The 20,055-nt window shown below is 36.9% G+C and overlaps 1 protein-coding gene across 8 annotated transcripts in view; it reads left to right on the top strand.

The window, feature by feature from the left end:
- Positions 1-20,055, top strand: part of atp8a1 (ATPase phospholipid transporting 8A1) — a 104,221-nt gene that overhangs the window by 35,804 nt on the left and 48,362 nt on the right. For 3 of the 8 annotated variants that reach the window (XM_023328990.1, XM_005802072.3, XM_014469908.2), the window contains 10 exons: positions 4,324-4,451; positions 5,147-5,224; positions 5,334-5,422; positions 8,023-8,067; positions 11,258-11,330; positions 16,061-16,166; positions 17,960-18,042; positions 18,999-19,048; positions 19,151-19,220; positions 19,634-19,718. In XM_023328990.1, coding sequence (XP_023184758.1) covers positions 4,324-4,451; positions 5,147-5,224; positions 5,334-5,422; positions 8,023-8,067; positions 11,258-11,330; positions 16,061-16,166; positions 17,960-18,042; positions 18,999-19,048; positions 19,151-19,220; positions 19,634-19,718 — 807 coding nt within the window. Of the gene's footprint in view, positions 1-4,323; positions 4,452-5,146; positions 5,225-5,333; positions 5,423-8,019; positions 8,068-11,257; positions 11,331-16,060; positions 16,167-17,959; positions 18,043-18,998; positions 19,049-19,150; positions 19,221-19,633; positions 19,719-20,055 lie in introns of all 8 variants that reach the window. The other 5 variants (XM_023328988.1, XM_023328989.1, XM_023328987.1 and 2 more) reach the window with 2 other exon arrangements.

The following is a 20,055-nucleotide window of genomic DNA, read 5'->3' as shown; positions in this document are numbered from 1 at the left end:
GACCCTCCCTTACTAACCCCTTACTGAAGCTCTGCCTTTGCTAAGCAAATGAAGCCCCCTACCCTCGCCCCCTATATCGTTGCCCCACTTTGTATGGGCCCATGCCATGGACAAGCACAGACCAGGGATCCAACAATAGGTTTCTCCCCTCCAGCTCTCTTATACCTTCTTCCAGTTATTTTCAGTGCCTGATGCAAATTGTTTCACTTCTCTTCCTTGTTTTTTGATTTGTCACGTTAAACTCTTTGCGGTTTCCAGCTTCAGACCTTTTTTTTCCCTTTTTTTGTAATTCTAATTTTTCCTGCAAGAAGAGAAAGGCAGATGAGATTGTGGTCGTTTTTTTTATTTTTTTGATGACAGGAAGCTTATGTGTTTGCAGCTTGAACATAGTGTGTTGCAACCCAAGGGGCAAGGGCTGACATTTTCTAAATGCCTCTGCTGCCCTCTCACTCGCATTGGAGTTTTTCCAAGACGGATAAAAGAGGAAGGATGGTTGGTGGAAAGCAGCTTAGTTCAGTGCACTGCAGAAGTATCCACACTCCTTGAACTTTCCCACTTGTTGTCACATTACAACCACAATCTTCCATTTATTAGGATATTAAATGTTAGGGTTGGCAGATATTGCCTAAAATCATATCAGACTTTACATGTAGCTCAACCAATGCAGAGCCAAAAAAGTACTTTTCATTTTTGTAAAATACAGAAACGGACAAAATGATGCTGGTCATTGTCACATATTTTGCTGTTGGTTAATTTTCAGTTAATGGCCCAGGCCTATTATATGCGCAGTTTTGAAGAAGGGATATCAGACATGGCTTACAAATATCGTTATTGATTTTAACTGCTCAGTTATATGAAAAGAAAAAATGGTTCAATATAAATCTCATTATTTGATTTGATATAGTTATTTTAAGATACTTTTAATAAGAGTAAACTTCCTTGAAAGATAAAATTAACCTGAAAAGGTGAAGGATGGCAAAACTTGAAGAGAAGCAGTCGAGTGATGCCAGATTACCCTGGATGAGCTGCGGAGATCGAAATCTCAGGTGGGAGTATCTCTCCACAGGACAACTATTGTTCATGCGTTCTACAAATCTATCATAAAAATATCTAATTTAAATATTGTTGCACAACATTTTTACCCATATTGATAGTCTATCAATATGCTGCTTTATTTTTGTTTCAGTACAACACAGTGAAGTTTGTGGTTGTAATGTTACCAAATATTAAAATGATTGATGATCGATGATTATGAATACTTTTGCAGAGCTGTGTATGTACGTGTATGTGTTTTTTTTGTTGTTTTTTTTAATGAGTTGTTGGTCTATCTTGATGAAGCTCTGAATCTGGTATGCAAAGTGCTTATCGTGACTCCTGCCATTTCTCTCTACCTTGATAGGCCTTTTTAGGACAGATTGTTCCTCTGGCCAATTCAAGCTTGCATTACAACTTACATGGTCCCCTTTTACAACTTACATAAAGTTAGTTTAGTTTCTGTCGGCTCAAAAAAAGGTTTTAACACTGTCCCCACCAACATTAAAACCTTCATCTAAAGGATCGTATGTCAGAGGTCAAGGAAGTGTGAGTTGTAAAGCAAGTATCCATGTTGAAATACTTTTACTTCCATAAGGAGCTGTTGAGGCTCTGTCCAGTGCATATTATCCAACCTGTGATAAAAGAGAGGTGCAGAGATTGTCATTTATTATGTTGACACTTTTTATATAAATCCATCAGTTAATCAACATCGCTCTAAAAAATGCAGACAAAAATAGTCAATGTAGTGCTGACTCTAACCCCAGCTTATGCATTCTGATTGAATAAATGGATAAATTTGACTTTGACATGTTCAAAAGTGCTGACACTGGTGATTGCATTTGATTGGGTTAATGCATTGTGACAACTTGTGCAGCTTCCCAGTATAAATATGTATATAATCTTTCTTTTTGCTTTGAGTAGTTAACATGGAAGATACAGTAATTTATAATCATAAAATTTATATAATCAATAGATCTTGATCCCTAAAATAAAAAAAAACCTTTTTCAATTTATTATAATTTAAAGTTGCAAGTGTAATCGAAAATAATAAAATAAAAAAAAATAAAATTACACCTTTTACTACTTAAAATTGCTGCAATTGTTTTTTTGTATCTAATAGCTGAAAAACTATGCTTTCCAACAATAACTTTACCTCATATCTCAAGTCACGTTTCCACTATAGGTTCCTAAAAGTTTACTTAGTGGAACTTTTAAACTACCTAGGTTTCTTTTTTTGTGTGTTTTAGCCGTTGGGACTGGAACCTGAGCTTTTCATGTGATTCACTCCTTTAACTTCTGTGGGACAGAGATGCAACAACTCAGTCCGGTATTCAATTAAAAAAAAAACTAGGAAATCAGCGTTAATTATTTGATAGTTGTTATACTGTAAAACCACACTCTGCCTCTCCAAGCTTTGTGATGATGTGAAGTTGGACTGGATTTCAAATTGACTGCTGATTTTATAGGAAAAATAACCATGGACACATAGGAACACTGCAGCAGCAAGTCTGCTCTGTTCAAGCTCTAGACATGTGAAAGACTAACAATCCTGGGGAGTTTTGATCATTTTAATTTGTATCTCGGAACATATTAACTGAAAAATATTTAAACTTTATGAATAAAATCTCTAAAAAAAAAAAAGCTCAGCGATTTCTACTAAAGCTGCTGGATTTTATCAACGTGCTTGAAAGTAAGCTCTATAAAGCATAGATTTTTCAGCATAGGCAGCTAGGGTTGTTCACAAGCAAAAATACACAAATCCAGTTATGAAATTCAAAGTTAACAGAAAATATCACCGGTAGAGGATTAGATTACTGAAATAAATTGCTGGAGATGAACCAAAGAGTGACGTTTGTCCTCGTCGTACTACGAAGCTCCACCTTTCAAGAAAACCCTTCCTCTTTATGAGGGCTATTTTTGGGGGAAGATTTTGACGCAGAACACGTACAGAGTCCCAGAAATGGTTCCTGCAGTGGAAACACATCCACAAGATAGTGGTTGCAATGTCTTGGTCTTTTTTGTCTTTCCATTGCATGTTTTTAAACAGAATCCTTGCAAATTTAAAAATTGGCTGCATAGTTTCACATACGTTCAGACAATTAGTTTCACATTTAGTTAGCATAAATGTTAGTTCTGTTTTAAGGAAAAACTATTGTTGGATAGTAGATCTGTGTACAAATATATTTGGCCCAGCTTTGCTTTCAATGTGATTTGAATCAATTGAATATTAAATTTTTTCCTATTTTAAAATGTGACATCCCAACTATATTCAAAAACTTAAAATAATGAAATCAGAAAAAGCTATTTCCTTTTTGTATTTTTACATAAATCTTCAAATCTTTTACTATTGCGTTATATTAATCTAACCACATTTTGATAACTCAAAGAAAATGGGAATCAGCAGTATTTTTGCATCTTTTAACTTTGACTTTGCCTGTCCTGAATTGCTGGTTTGATCTATCAAGTTTCAGTCCAGTATTACTTTATCTAATACCAACTTATTACCAACATTTCTCTCTGAGCCTGCTACTTGAAATAACTGAAATGATGATCACACTTACGCTTCTGCTGATACAATCCACCCTCTCTTTTCCACTTTTTGCCAGTTGAGAATGTGCTGTGGACTGAATCTCCCTCCTTTGTCTTGAGAGCATCTGAAATGTCTGTCTTCCTCCTCACTTCTTCAAAAAACAAAGCATTATTCCCTTGTTTTCGTGTTGTAGCTGTAGCTTTCCATTGTGCCACTTCCTTTGTGTTGTGTAGTTTTCTTTGCTTATGAAATCATTCTGTCATGGGGAAGGGCTGGCCCTCTCAATCGCAAAGCTAAGCTCAAGGCTTGGGTTGAGGAAGGTAACATTTGCATCTCCTGCAAGCTGAGGAAAGGTAAATCACATCCCTCCTGTTTTCATATTTCGTGTCAGTGGGGTTACATGTTGGTCATTACCAGTTGTTTGGGGGCTTTTTGCTGGAACCAGTATCATTTCTTGCATAGTGCTTTGTAGAATTCATTGCCTGGATCATGCTGGATGCCAAGGCTTAAATCTTCGGGACTTTGAATTGGATTGCTAATCGGTTGAGAAAAAAATGATGAGGTTGGGTGGAAGAAAAGACCACTTCCAGCTAATGCTCAACATTGGTCCAAAAACACTTTGTGGATTGGCTGAATGTTGACCCTCAGCTTGAAGTAGCCTTTTGGCATTTTGATTTGACTAACTGGTATTACCAAGCAAAGACTGATGAGTTTTCTTCTGTTTCATTGCTTTTTGTCCAAAACATTTCCCCTGACAGATGGTGGGGCTGCCAACTTTGGCCTCAACTTCCTGACCTTCATTATCCTTTTCAACAACCTGATACCAATAAGTCTCCTGGTCACACTGGAGGTTATCAAATTCATCCAAGCCTTTTTCATCAACTGGGTGAGTCAATACTGTTAATTTTCATCTTGTAGTCATGTCAACATGACTACATGTAGACCTGACATGTAGTCATGTCAACATTGCAGGTTGACATGACTACACAAATCAAATCATTGAAGGCTCTCACTATTTCTTCAGTTAAATATTGAAAACACATTTAAACTCAAGTTTTTTTTATGTTTTATTTGCTTTCTTGCAGAAAGGAAATTTAGAAATTAAACCTTTTAAGTTGTTCACTGGTAAAAATAACTTCTGGTTCAATTCAACAGGATAATCAACAAGCAGATGGTAAACAGAGTACAGCGAACTTAAATGAATTTGGCAGCGTACCATCATTCATGGAAATGTTTTTCTCAGCAAAAAGATTTTCAGGTGTATGCTTGTAATGCACACTGAGGAAAAAATACTCAGAATATGTGCATCTCAATCCTACATGATCTGAAGTACATGACTGAAGATGTAAAATGGCCTTATGCTAATCTTCCTAACTAGGTCAACCAACTAAGTATTCCCTCTGTGGAAGCACTTTTTTAAGCTAACCTGCAAATACTTATTCAGTTTTCAGATTCTTAATAAAACTCCAGCAAATGAGTTCTGGGAACTTTATTCTTTTTTTTTTCTCCCTTGCAGGTCAGTGTTATCTTTCAGATGCATTTTGAGTTTTTGCTTTAATGGCGGTCTTTGATCCCTTTTAGGACACCGACATGCTGTATGAGGCCACAAACACACCGGCTATGGCCCGCACGTCCAATCTGAATGAGGAACTAGGCCAGGTAAATGACTCGGTTTAAATTATTTTCTCTTACGGAAAACTTCAGGAGTTTTCCATTTGAATTTTGGAATCCACTGTGCACCCACAAGCGTTTTTTTCTACCCATACAGGTAAAATACATTTTCTCTGACAAGACAGGAACACTGACCTGTAATGTGATGCAGTTTAAGAAGTGCACCATCGCCGGTGTGGCCTATGGGTATGTCCTGCTTTATCTTTTCCTGCTTTCTGCCCTACATCCCATACCTTTGCCTCCCCCATAGACTTTATTAAATGCTGGGTATGCATCAGTGTGCATCTGGCATTTCTCTGTTCTTCCTCACCTTCTCATTAGCAACTGCATCGATGCTCTGCTGCCTCTGAATGTTAACTATAAATAAAACCTGGACAGAAATTTGCAAGCCAAGGCTCTTCACACGATCGTCTTCGCAGCCCTTTGGTGTTTGCAAAAACTTGATTCCCTCCCTCCCCCCTGTTTGTACTGTATCCTGTTATAGATGCTGATGTAAAAGCTAATTATCCTCATATAAATTTTTTTGTTGTACCAGACATGAAATATGTCTAGCAACATTTTAACATTTCATTAAATCCGTTTTTTTTCCTACTCTGATTTAAATTCTGCCTCAATGGTTATCTTCAACAAATGCAAAACAAGTGGGCGAGCTCAGTGTCTTCAGAGAAGCAAAGCAAGTGCAGGCGTGACAGTACGTGATTAATCCCATTAGGATTCAATTAAAACGTGTGATTGATGAAGTTCACACTGACGGACAAAAGACATTATTTTATCTGGTTGTCTCTGCTCCCATTAGGCTGTGATTAGAACCCCTGTAAAGACGCCTTGCTCATATCATTCTAGAGAGTTACAGTAGAAAAGATGTTGTTGACGTGCTGCCCAAAAATTTATGCTCGTATTTCAGTTTAAAAACTGTAGATGCAGAGGAAAGACGGAAATAGATTTTTTCCTTTATGTCTTTATCTTATATTTTTTTCCTCCTTTTTTGTGTGATTTTGTAGTGTTTTGATTGAAATTTTCTTTTTTCCTTTAAGACTTTATTTTAGGCAGCAGTGAAAAGATGAACCAATTTAAAATTTAGCCATGAAAGGTAAAAAATTAGGGTTAATAAGCAGAAACAAAAAGTTTAGCAACCCTATTGTAGAACCTCGGACAGTCACTTGTATGTTTGATTTATGTAATGTTGGGGAGGCTGGTTGACCTTTTGTTTTCTGTAAACTTTAAGATTTTTATAACTACACTGGTGTAAAAAAAAAACATTTTTCCTGATCAAACTAGCACAAATGTCTAACTCCATTTTTTTTCTAATATTTGAAGAATGTGGAGGTGGAGTGGCAGGGTTTTCACTGAGGTCTTGACATGTCGAAAATACAATTTCTCTTTAAGTAGCTTTTTCCATTTCTGTGTTGCCTTGGTCGTCATTTTAAACTGCCCAGTGATGTTGACAGTACCTAACTTTTAGCCCTCTTCTCTAAGTGACAGCTCGTACACCAAAGAGTGTTTTTGTGATTGGATATTTGAGTTTCTAACCAGGAAGTCGCAGCAGGTCAAGCTGAAAATAGGCCAGTTTCATCACCTGGCTGTTTTTCTTCACCTTCTCTCCTTTTATTTATTTTTTTTTTTTTTACTTTTTTCTCTTAAGTAAGGACTCATTTGTGCATCTATGAACAATCGAGGATCAGCGGGAACAACTGCTGATGTTTGGTTCTATTCACCCTTTTAGGCTCTCAATCTAAAACAGAATGATAAAAAAATTTTGAATTGTTGTAGTTTGCAAAACAAAGAAAGCCACATAGTAGCTCCTTTGTGTTCTTGTAATAGATTTAATAAATCTATCAATCTGGAAATAATTATAAAATCAACAGATTAGCATACCAGCAAATATTAAGCATTTGATTCCACCTTAGAGTGTTGCACTAAATTAAGGGAAAATGGGGAAACGTTTTAGGAAATGCAAACTTAATCAAAAATAAATGTGAAATCATGTGCTTAGCTCCTACTGAATAGCGTGACTTGTAATTTTTGTCTCAGCGCACATACAAAACCCCTACTGACACCGCCGCCTGCATTTTCGCCTCACCACAAATTAAGTACTGCTGTAATTAATAAAGCCATGCCCAAGGGTGTAGACATTAATTAATTCCACTGGATTGGAGTTCAAGTCTGAAGGAGAAATGATGTTAGTTTGAAAGAAAATGTCTCTCTGAACCCTTTGGGGTGTCTGGACTTTAGTGAAAGCATATATATGATTAAAAATTCCAACTCACCTCTTTATTATTTTTTGATAAAAATCATTTAATGCCATAAAGGTACAGACAGATTTATCATAATTTAATGCCTGATTGGTGTACTGTTATAGTTTTGAGGAGCTGTAACATTGAATACATAATATGAGCTGAATACTAATGCTTTGTCGTCAGAGAAAACATGCATGTGTTAAGGATGATAATTGGATGCTTTGAGGCCAGGGCGGTTTGAGGCATAGAGAAGATTCCTGGTTTATAGAACGTCCCTCCAAAACAGCTACCACCCACCAGGCCATTCCTGCATTTCTTCTTCTTTACTCCCAGCTGCTATAAATGTAGTGCTGCTTGTATGTAGCCCCTTGCAGTAAAATCAATGTGGTGCATCTGAATACTTAATTAGAGAGCATAGTAAGTTATCTGACCTCTGATACTTTAACAGCCTCATTTTAACTCCAGTCCTGGCGCCTGAACATTCACATACATTAACCAAACACTTTGTCATCAAGATGCTTTATTTTTTTCCCACCTTCGCTCCAGCAGCCATGTCCCTGAAGCTGAGGAGGGTAGTTTTGCAGAAGAAGACTGGTAAGATGATTGGTGTAAGAAAAAAAAAACTTAACAAAAAAATGACTGTTCTCCCTGCCTTTGTGATGTATTAGTGCTGCATTGCCTTGTTGAAATGGTGACTTTGAAAACAATACCTCAGTGTGTGATTCCTCTCTGTGGCCTTGCAGTACTCTCTGGACGTCTTGTGTGTGACTGTGGCTCTTAACACCATGTATATCTGTTGTGATACAGATGATTATGGTTAATATTTGTGGCAATTCTTTAAGAACAAATTGTGTAATTGTGTTTAATGCATGCATACATCTGCAGGTCTGATTTGATAAAATAATTATCAGAATAAGCATTCACTGGTAGCTATTGAGGCTGAAACTGTGATTTTCATATGGCATATTAACATTTGTTTGACTTTGGCAATGGCTGCCACTTATATGTATAACCTCCTCTCTTACACATATTTGCAGCATGGGTTTGCCTTATCCATTCTAAGGAATATTTAAATCTGTTAAATATACTTGCTGCAGGCTTCCTCCAAAGACAATTTCTTGACTGATCTTTTTCTTAAAATTGAAACATTCAAAAAAGCAAGTGAGTCAGTAGGCTCGCTTATAAGTATATCCCTCTCATAACTGAAACAGGACAGCAGGGTGTGTGAAAGTTGTGATCTATATCGGATCCCTGATTATTGACCATGAACTGCCTTCACCCTTGTTCCCATAGCGACAGGACCTGAGCGTTCTGGCGGATAATCAATATCTCGATCTGTTCTCACCCAGTCTAGCTTCTAGCAAATTTCATTGAGACAAAAGACGTGGCAAGCTGCTCTATTTATATCATATAATGACAGAAAACACTCGAGGAAAGAAGTGCCACATTTTGGCATTTTTATGAAGTAAGCCTTTATTCAGTGACCTGAGCATAGATAGCTTTCCCAAACACTAGTTTATGATTCACAAGGAGTCTTACTTTTTCATATATCATTTATCCTTTCCCTAAATATGTCTCCTACGGTTATTTTTAAGCTGGCTATCAGGTTGTCTTTTGTGGTTCTGTACTTCTCATCCTGTTGGACTAGAAAGCGTAACAACAGCCTCTGTAAACTGTCAAACTCAGTGCCATGGGCAGCACTGCTGTATGCCTGATCTATAGGACTCTATTTAGAGTCAGATTGATCCCTGCTGGACGCCTAGTGGGAGACTAGTGGCTATGTATAAATTTACTTCCCTTATGTTACGAGGATGAAAAAATACATTTTGTTTCTATTCAAAATGTGAAATCAGCAACCCTTAATTTGCAATTTCCTTTAGAAAACGTATATCTCAATAAATTGAAATAATATTAATGTATTTCAGTAATTTATTGCCATTAAAACTCATCATCAGTGTCCCCAAACTCAGTTTGTCAGGTGAGTAGAATATTACGTTGATCTAAAGATCTACTTGCCACAATTTAGTCTTTCCATGAACATATTTAGCCAGGCTTCAAGTCCTTAGCTTTCTGTTTTAAATCCTAAACAAGTAAATTAATACAAGACATATAATTTAATTACTTTAAAAAAAGATTACCAAGTGTCTTTGTTTGGGTTTACTGGGGAAAAGTGAGGATTTTTAGCTTTTTAGATTTTCTTGGCAAAATGGGGAGAAGGGTATGTCACTTTTCTCTGTTCAAATATTGAAAATAACTTTAAGTATGACTGTGAACTTTACCATAACTGTGCTTTTACACTGGAGAATGTTGGGTCTGGTGTCTCTATATTTTCTGTGAGGTTGAGGTCGAGTAAGTGATCTTCTGGCCATTAGAGTTGGTACTGCTGTTGTCCTGCTAAAAAATTAAATCAGCATCTCTTTGTAGTGTTAAGCTCCATAAAACACAGTCAACCAATACTAGCAGATAATATGGCTCCCCAAGGTACAACTGGACTGCTAGCTTCTGATTCTGTGCCTCTTTACTCAGTCGTGAGACTTTAGAAACCAGATTTCAGTTTAGCTCAAGAAATGAAATCCTTGTTGCTTGTACACAGACCAAACATTCTCCGTCCTCTCAACTACCCAGAAGTATTCTTGGATGCAACATTCTGAGCAACCAGCTTCTTAGTATAACTGCAACAGCAATCCTTCGCTTGACTGTCACTGATCACGTAACACTTCTATATTAAAAGTCCTTCTTTTGGTCTCATATAATCTGCATTAGCCGTGTAAGCGCTAATCATCTAAATTAATTGGAATAAGTGGTTGAAATGTATCACTCTGTGTGTAATTAATCTATAAAATGAGCTTGACTTGAATTACAGAAATCATTTAACTTTTATCATATTCTAATTTATCTAATGCACCAGAATAAGCCAGGTCAAGAAGTAATTAGCTATTTACACGGAAACAGAGATTAATGTTTGAGGGTGGACTCTTTATAAAATGATAATCTTTCTTAGCATGTCTTTGTTTTCGGATTTATCTGCTTCTGGCAAAGAGCAGACAATCCCAAATATTCGCTCTAAACATTGCTTTTTTGAAGCCCAAGAACCCGGCATTTGCATTCTGCCTGCAATGTAGTTGATTCAATTTATGTCAATACTGCTGGCACACAGCACTGACTGCGCTATTAACTCTTAGAGATCTGTCAGCACTTAGGTAATAAATCAAGTGAGAAGCAGGGTCACGTTTCTTACGTTTCTTTTGCAACCACAGGTGTCATATGGTGCTGCCTTTACATATGTTATTCTTTAGAAGTAGGCCCTACTCTTTAGTTTTTAAACCTAAGACACTGTGTAATTTCTGGGAAACTAAGATATGAATGATATTTAAGTTTTTCAACATTATGCAGGCAGATTAATGATTGGAATTAAAGTTGATGGAGATATTTGTATAATTTCTAGGTTTTCATTAAAAAAATATGGACAAGAGTTTGATCTGCCATTAAAATAATTTTCTCTGACAGTGCAATGGCAGGAAATAAAATAACTTAAATTTTGGGGAAATCCATAAGTCCTTGTGGAACACCAGAAGAGATAATTTCCCGTTGTTATGGTCTTTATGTTTTTGTCGTCATCTCCATTGCTGTCAAATTGCACCTTGATTATAATGTATATTGCTTATCTGTTATTTACCAGCCAAGTCTATTGTTTGGTAACTTTCTAGTCCGCTTTTAGTGTTGTTCAGTTGCTCTATCAAAGTGTGTTCTAGTGAGCCGACATTTCCACTTTGCCTCTCTCCAGGCACAGCACACACTCATCAGAGGAGGCTGGATTTAATGACCAGAGCTTACTGGAAAACCTCCAAAACAATCACGTAAGTAATGCCAGGGATCCCCGTCGCCTGCCTCCACTGACTGCTGCTGCTTAGGACAAATTAAAAGGGATTTTGAGTCCAAGTCTTAGATGTTGTGTGATTTGTTCCTTGCCTTTTTGAGTAGGCTGTTTTGGCATGTGTGTTGATGTAATTTACTAAGGATTTAATATGGTTGCATGGCTGTTTTTCACTCTTATACATAGTTTGTTTGGTTGCGTGAAATCCTTGAAAATGCTTGAATTTCAATGAGACATTTTCGAGGTTTAGAAAGTGCTTGTTTTCTGTAGAAAGTCCTTGAAAGTGCCAAATATTCAAACTGCAAAGTTTTGTTATAAAGTGCAATCTAACGTTTGATTAAAAGGCTAATTTTGGAGAACATTATTTACAAACTAATCTTTTCTTTTTTTTAAGGCAGTTGGAATTGCCAATTTTTTTTGTATTTGCTAAATGCTAGAAATCTTACAATGAACCTTTTACAGAGATTTTTTTTGGGACTGACTTATTGTGTTTAATTTGAAGAGGTATGTCACTTTTTTTATTGTTTTAATGTAATGAGTCTTTATTATTCATAAATTCTCAATGATTTATTGATTTGTATTGAAGTAAAGGTTGACTTTTTTTTTTAACGTTTCTGAAATTGGGGGCTTTTTTTATCGATTAGTGTTTTGTCTTGGTCAGATATTTAGGATGTGTATGAGAGACACATTTCAAACATAAAATTTTGTTATATTTTAGTTTTTCTTATCTTTGCTCTAGAATGTAGAATGCTGGCACAATAATTTCATAATAGTAATAAAATATATAATATTATAGTAAACTAATGCTGCCTGTTTCATGTCATTTGTATTATCTCCTTAGTGTGCTGCTGAAAACTTACCTTAGACATGCTGTGGGAGAAATGTACAAACCCTGCGTACAGATCTTTGTTTGGAACAAAACTATTTAATATTATTATAATTACACCCTTTTTAGACTATTTTTAAAGTTACTGTAAATATTCAACATCGCCCAGGAGATCAAAAAAATTTACCCTAAAATTCACCAGGCACTCTACATGTGAAATAAGGGAAGCCTTCATGACCATCTGCAGACGTACAGTAGGTTGGGTGAAGACTGTGGTTGTGTTGCTTGTGAGTCACTCAGCTGCAGAGCAGAGTTGAGGAGGCAGAATGTCAGATCTAATTATGTACAGTATCTCTGCTCAGGGAAAATGGTAATCCCACTGTGATGTTTGCTTTGTTATGACAGCAGAATCTGTTCACACATTGGGTTTGTCTAAGGTCTGCTCCGGCTCCGTGTTGATAGGCCCTCGCCCACTGCTAATTACCCACCGCTGTTTTAAAACCACAGTCTCTCTGCGGCTTCGGTATTAATTCTGCTCATGATTACTCTGCTGTGCTGAAGCAAGAATTCTTATTAGGTGATTAACTGTGAATGGTGTTTAACATCGTAGCACTTTTGAGGTCCATTATTTTCACACCTAATATTAATTTATTTGTTAAATACAATACCAAAACTCACCAGTTGTTTTATTAGGTACACCTGCTCTACTGTCTGTGAGCACCAATGGCAAATGAGCCAATCAGATGGTAGCAGCTCAAGCATAAGAAGTAGTGAAGTTGACGGTTTGTGGTGCAAATTGAGCTTCAGAATAAAAAAAATATCTGTCAGTTCTACAGAGAGTGGTCCCAAATAAAAAAGAAGAGGTAGCTGTGTGAACAAAAGGGCCTTATAGGTGTTGGAATATAATGGAAAGACTGGTTTCTGATGACAGAAGAGCAATAGTAGCTCAAATAATCACAGTCTGTAACCATGATATATTAAACACAATCTATGATTGCACAAAATGTCAGACATCTACTACATCAGCAGAAGACCACTATGTGTCACTCCTGTTAACTTGGAATAGAAACTGAAGATGCAGATTGGTATCGACTAACCAATAGTGGGGACACAAAATAGCATTTTTGATATGTTTTTGTTGGTATTAAATCTACCTCATGCACCAGATAAAGGCAGATGAGCATAATTTTTAATCACCTCATAGGCAACATCGATTATTCTTTATTCTATCTATAATACCATCTACACCGAAGAGTGATGTCAGGGAAATCTGGTAGTGTTTATGTATGGCTCATTTCCAAATTGGGGGAAAAAAAAAAAATTCTTTCTTTTCCTAGTTTAATTAGTTTCTAACTGGACGCTTACTGATCAGGGGTGATTCAACTGAAAATTGTTGATTTCTGGGTGTGCCTCTAGTAAAGATGGCTGTTTCTGATTTTCCTTTATTCTAAGATCTAGTGATTCCTAGTCCTTACTGACTTTTACACATATTTATAAGCCACGAAAAGGTAAACTTTTATTTTAAATATATTTTGATACTAAAGCTCATTTAGCACTGTACCAAAATATCACTGGCACTTGCATGGCAGTGCTGAATTCACTTCACGCCTAGAACTTTCACTCTGCAGACACTTGTCTGGAGGCTGTTTGGAGTCATAATGTTAACACCGTGGTGAGGAGGTTAGGAGAAGGGGAGAGTTAACAGTTCTGATAAAATGAAACACCTTGTAGCAATATTTATGTTGAACTTGCTGTCTGACGGGTTTCACCATCTTGGGTGTTTATTCACTAGCTCTCCTCTTCACTTTCTCCTGACCCTTCAGCCTCTTTGCACATTGGTCAAGTCTGAAGTGATGAGTCTTTCACTACTGCTGTGGCACAAGTTACCCAGAATTCAGTTTGAGAGTTGATCAAATCTCATGCAAAGATGTGTTGGGATGTTTCGTTACCATTTGTCCAAGCATTAATAAGCATAACCAACAATTTTGTGTAAATTCAGGTTTTTACAGTTAAATAATACAGATTCTTAAACAAAGACCTTATTTTTCCTTTTTTTAATTATGACTGAGTTCCAGGATGGATTTCTACACTCATCATCCTTGAGCTCTTAAGCTAGTACACACAAATTCTCTCTCACTCCTACACACACACACGCCCACCCCCACATGTCCTTCAGAGGATACCTGTCACCCCAGACCAGATTAGCATGCTGCCAGGAGACGGAGGGGACTCTCAGCGCCACCTGGACTGTAATAGACTCTGTGTATTTTCAGTCACAAGTGGCCCTTTGATTTGCCCTTTGTGTCCCTATCATTTATTTTATCCTTTTGCTCCTTTCATCATAGTTCTCAAGGCCAGTGGAACAAATCTAACAATGTCAAGTACACAGCTTTGTGTTTAAGTAAGAGAGTGAAAGAAGCACTTTTTAAAAATAATCACTTCACAGATTCATACACTTTAAAAGCATAATTAAAGGTTAGTGATTACTGCATGTTTAACAGCGTATTTGTATTCCATTACAGCAGCCTTATGAAAGCTGCATTCATTTCTCATGGAGATGGTAAAGCAGCAGGGTGAGCTAATATTAGTCCACTGTTAGGAAATATATTCCTTTTTTTATTATTGTTTTACCCCTGCTGTAATAGGAAGGCCTTCTGCGGCCCTGGAGGCTGCTAATATCCCTGGCTCAGTTGTAGTCACTGACTCCACACTGGTAGTCCTTCGGCATTAGTTGGAGCCTCAGCAGATGCCTGTCTGAGTCCACCCCACGGCAGCTTAGTCATACTGGTCTTCTCATTAATGTAAATGCCCTGAGTATGTAGGTTGGGCTCTTTCCCCCCCCCCCCATGAACTGAGACAAGTTTATGTTTGTTGGAAAAGCATGACTAAATGTGTGTCAGTAGCTTGAATCCAGCAGGCGAGTTCTGTGAGCCTATTGGCTTCTTACCAGCTGTCATCTGTCCGATCAGATCTGACACTTCAGATCTTACACCACATATTTTTAAGATGGTAACACACACCTTAGGCTGGCTTTTCAAAGGAACAAGGGAAATGGTGACATTCTAGCAAATTGGAGCTGTTTTATTCATAATAGACTTGATGGCCAATGTATAAAAAATGAAAGAGTGTAATATAAAAGAAATACTGGATAATTTTAGTGTTTTTGCAAACTGAAAACTGGTTCTAGGTTTGATTTAAGATGGATAGATTTATTAGGATGAAAAGATGTTTTGGGTTAAATCTGCAAAACAGAGAAAGGTCTTGCATTGTTTTGCAAAAGTATTCATACTTCAACTTTGAAGTAACTGAAACATTTTCAAATTATGTCAAAGAACAATATGAAACACTTTGTTTTACTGGGTTTTTTGTGATAGACTAACACAACATACTTCATGATTTTGAAGTGAAATTATTTTTGAGTAAGGTCTAAAATTTTGGCATTTATTTATAGTTGTTTACACTGGAATATTGTCTTTAGTCGGCTCAATGCAAACACAAGGCACTATAAATAGTATTTTTGAACTTTAGTTATTTTCCAGTTCAGATTTTAAGTAATATTTCTGTTTCTGTTTTTCTTTACCAGTGAAGCAGCTCTCTGACCATGCATTGTTTAAATGTCAAAATGTCAACTTGCAGTTCATCCTGATCTACAGCAAATAATTAATAAAAACCCTTTTTCCATGTCTTACTCTTACTATGGCTGCTTTTGCTGGATTTTACGGTTAAGAATCAGCTAGATGTCTAAAATGTCTCCTTCATATCGATGTGTCTCTCAATCTGAGCTCTCTGTGCCTCTCTTCCACTTCAGAACAAGGTCGTTTGGCTTCTGTTAACATGTTTTATTTAAGAACATTAAAAGTCAAAGCGGTCTTTTCTTCTGTCTTTAGCCTACAGCTGCTGTTATTCTGGAGTTCATGACCATGATGGCCATCTGTCACACTGCAGTCCCAGAGCGCGTGGAGGGAAAAATCATCTACCAAGCCGCTTCTCCAGGTATTACAGCTTACTGTTCTCTTCTGGTATATTATCCCAGCATGTTGTGTGTGCCAAATGGCTCTGTTCTGTTGTTAAATTGACTGATAAACTCAGGATTGGTCTTTGTTGTAAACATTCAAGAATTTTTCTTGCAACATTTTACAAGTTTATAATAAAAAGAAAACATTGTTTAGGACACATTTTATCTATTTATAATCCCAAACCGCTTCTGTATGCACCCTCTGAAACTACATAACAAACAATACTGAAGCTGCTTTTAGGTGGTTTGAATAAAAATAATGTCCTTGAAACGTTTCTGTGATGATTAATTCTCCGTGTAGTGACCTGTGAGCCTGGGCAATGGAAACGCTCTGTTGCAGCCTTCTGGCCCCAGTATCTCATATGAATGTAATAGTGCATTTATATAATCCTAAGAGCACAAGATCACACTATAAAATGCAGTCTCCTGTTTACAAAAAGCATGGTGTATGTCACTTTTGATTCCTTTAGCCTTAGCATGATCCCTCAGTCTCACACATTCACAGTTCAGTCTAAGGAATAGAGACAGCTGTCAGTCAGGAAAACATGCCCTTCAGTGCTTCTTTTAACTCCACAGAACTGCTACCATGATGAACACTAGAGAAAGAGGAAAACCTTAAAGTATTTACAATGAAATAGACAAGCAAAACAAGCCTACATCTGCATTATTTTGTCAGTGTAACAGTGTTTTGTCTCTACAGTTGAATGTAAATTTCAGGAAATGAGTGACTCATAAAGACCTCTGCATGCTTAAACCTGCAAATTGAGATATGTTAAGTATAGTTGAAATTCGGCAACAAAAATACAATCCCTTTAAATGTTTTTACATTTTGGACCAACACACAAGTATAGCACAACTACAAATCTATCAACACACGGATCTCCAGCTAAACTGGAATATTGGTCGAGGGGGGCTGAATATCAATACACAAAAATTGAGTTTAATTTGTAAAAAGTTTCTATTTCCCTCCCACTAGTCCATAATTCTGCACCACTTTGTATTGTTCTGCCACATAGTATCCATTAAAATACATTGATGTTTATGGATTTGTGTGACAAAACATGAACATCAAGTAATACCAATATTTGTTCAATGTACTATTATAAATCTTTTTATATAAAATGTATTTTTATATAAAAAAATGTATTTTTATATAAAAATACATTTTTGTATTTTGTACACTTTGATATTTTGTGTGAATAAAGGCTGTTTCTATTCTCCTCTTCTACTCTGTTTTTGGTAAATATATCAACGATGACTTCAGTTGGGAAAGATCCACATTTTCCTGTCTGTCTGATTTATTAATGTGATGCTTCAAACTCTCTCTGTGACCTTTAAGCCCACTGGGTGCCATTATCTATGTCAGATGTCAGCAGTAATTGCAGCAAGACCTCCAACTGAGAAAATATAACATTGTTTTGTCTTAATTCATTACCCTTGGAATATAATAACCAACAATGAATGCATTCTAAGTTATTGTCTTTGCAACTGTGCTATTGAACACTCTGATATCAATATGTTTATATGTTGTGCAGCGTTAGTACAAACACTTCTATAATATACTGTACTACACTGCAGTTTCTTAAGCATTAATTACCTATTCCCTATATTAAGTTTCTGTCTATATTGTTGTTTTTTTCCAAGGGGAGAAGATTTATGTGCAAGCTGTTAGTTCTTTAGAATTTCAAGCTCAAATTCCAAGTTATCTAAGGGCAACAATATGTCAACAGGTCTGTTCATAGCACGTTTTTCTCCTTTATTTTCTTTTAAGATGAAGGCGCTCTGGTGAGAGCCGCTCAAAACCTCGGCTTTGTGTTTTCTGGACGAACCCCTGACAGCGTGATTGTGGAAATGGTAAGTCGAGACTGAGCTGAGGAAAGTAAAGCAGGCTGTTGTGTTGATAGATGGAACATGGAATGTATATAACACCGTTTTCCTGATTTCATGATGGTAAACATGAATACCAAACTGTGGGACGCGGGAGTTAATCAGCACAGTTTATGTTAAATGCTAAATAGGAAACGTGACACATGTTTTTTGTTGAAAGAAATGGTTTCTAAGTCTTTCAGCCAGTGGTGGTGTAATGTGACCCCTAATAAGCCCCTATAAACACTCACCCTGCCAATAAACACCCATCTGCAAATAACAATAACTTTTGCTATTTAAAATATCATAAATACCTGTATTAAGGATATGTTCAATACTAGTCTTGTGCTTTACAAAAATTATTTCATGGATGACCAGACCATACCTGTGCTTTTCATGTTTGTCTCTTAAGAGTGGTCCAAATGCCAGAAAAACATTGAGGGAAAAAAAAGGAATGTTTCTTTCAGTCTTACATTTTTTTTCAATAATATCTAGCAAGTGTAAAACCGTCCAGTTTGTTTTACCGTTATTAATACTGTGGATTTGGAGCTGTTAGCTTAAGTGGCAAACATGATAATTGCACTAACGGGCCCTGAGGCTCAAAAGCCAGAACAGTTTTCTTTTTTTAAATCCTCTTGGGGCGTATATGTTTGTTCCATTTCCTAATCGCTTCTAAAGGTCTCATGATATTTCACCTCACAGTCTTCCCAATTAGGAAGGTTAATTGAATTTTACCTTGTTCTTCTGCCATCAGAAGGCAACTGATAAACAGTTTTAAACAGCAGTTAAGGCTGATTTAAATGAAGAGAAAGGGTTGGCTTGTGCTACTTAAAGAAAGCTCAGACAGAAAACAAAGATGGAGGAGTCTCCATTGGATTGATTTGCTTAACTCGCATTTCGCTTACATTTTTTTCTTTTTTTCATTTTCTTTTCTTTTTTTTTAGCCTGGAAGCGAAGAAAAGTATGAACTGCTTCATGTGCTGGAGTTTACAAGGTATTTCTTTTCTTTTAAATGCTACTGTTATTTCACACTGAGATTCTTTTTCTCCCTGTTTTTTTCACTTTCACCATCCTGTTTGGGCTTTTTGTTGTGCAGCACAAGGAAGAGGATGTCTGTCATCATGCGCACCCCATCTGGCAAGATTCGCCTTTACTGCAAAGGAGCTGTGAGTCTGTCTCTCTCCATGGCAACACATGACAGCCCAACACCACCATCGCCACTCTCCCCGCTCTGCCTCTCCCTCACATTAGGAAGTCTTTCTTTGAGCAGCAGGATAAAGGCTGCTTCGTATTACACATGTGCAGTGTGACAGACAGAAATGTTTGGTTTTATCTGCAGTGGTACAAGTCAGCAGAACCTTCTAAATTTTTTAGTGCATTACACTGAGAATAAAACATTTTAAGTTCTATATTTTGAATTTAGTTGTGATACTGGAACACATTATCAAGAAGATCACGAAAATTCACACATATGATAAGAAATGGAAACAGATTCCATTTAACAACGCAAACAATTTCAGCCGGTTACTGTCTCTACCCTCTGGTTGTTGGTAACCAATGAGTTTTCATTTCCCTTCAGGACACTGTGATCTACGACCGTCTGGCCGACAGCTCAAGGTACAAAGAGATCACATTAAAGCACCTGGAGCAGTTTGCCACTGAGGGTGAGTGGAGAAATACTGCCCTCTGTCTCAGCTAGCCTGTAATGCACAGAAGACGGCTCTTATGTATTCCTGGCCATGATGAGATGTTTTATTCTAGCAGCCCACTGAGGGGTTTTTTTTCTCCCCAAGTGGTTTCACTCCCACTAATCTTTTTTTGGATAATTGATTTAGATGAGTATAAGGAGGAGTAACAACATAAAACTGTAAACTGGTTGGAAACTGCAGTAGAAGGAGCCCCTCATGTGCTATGTTCATACTGCCCCCTTGTGAAACAGCAGCAAAATTATGTCACTGGGAATATTTGATGTAGGCTAAATATAACATTCTGGCTGGATTG

The sequence above is a fragment of the Xiphophorus maculatus genome, chromosome 23 (assembly GCF_002775205.1).
Source record: "Xiphophorus maculatus strain JP 163 A chromosome 23, X_maculatus-5.0-male, whole genome shotgun sequence".
NCBI lineage: Eukaryota > Metazoa > Chordata > Actinopteri > Cyprinodontiformes > Poeciliidae > Xiphophorus > Xiphophorus maculatus.
The sequence above is the reverse complement of the archived record's forward strand: the minus strand, read 5'-3'. Positions and strand labels throughout refer to the sequence as shown.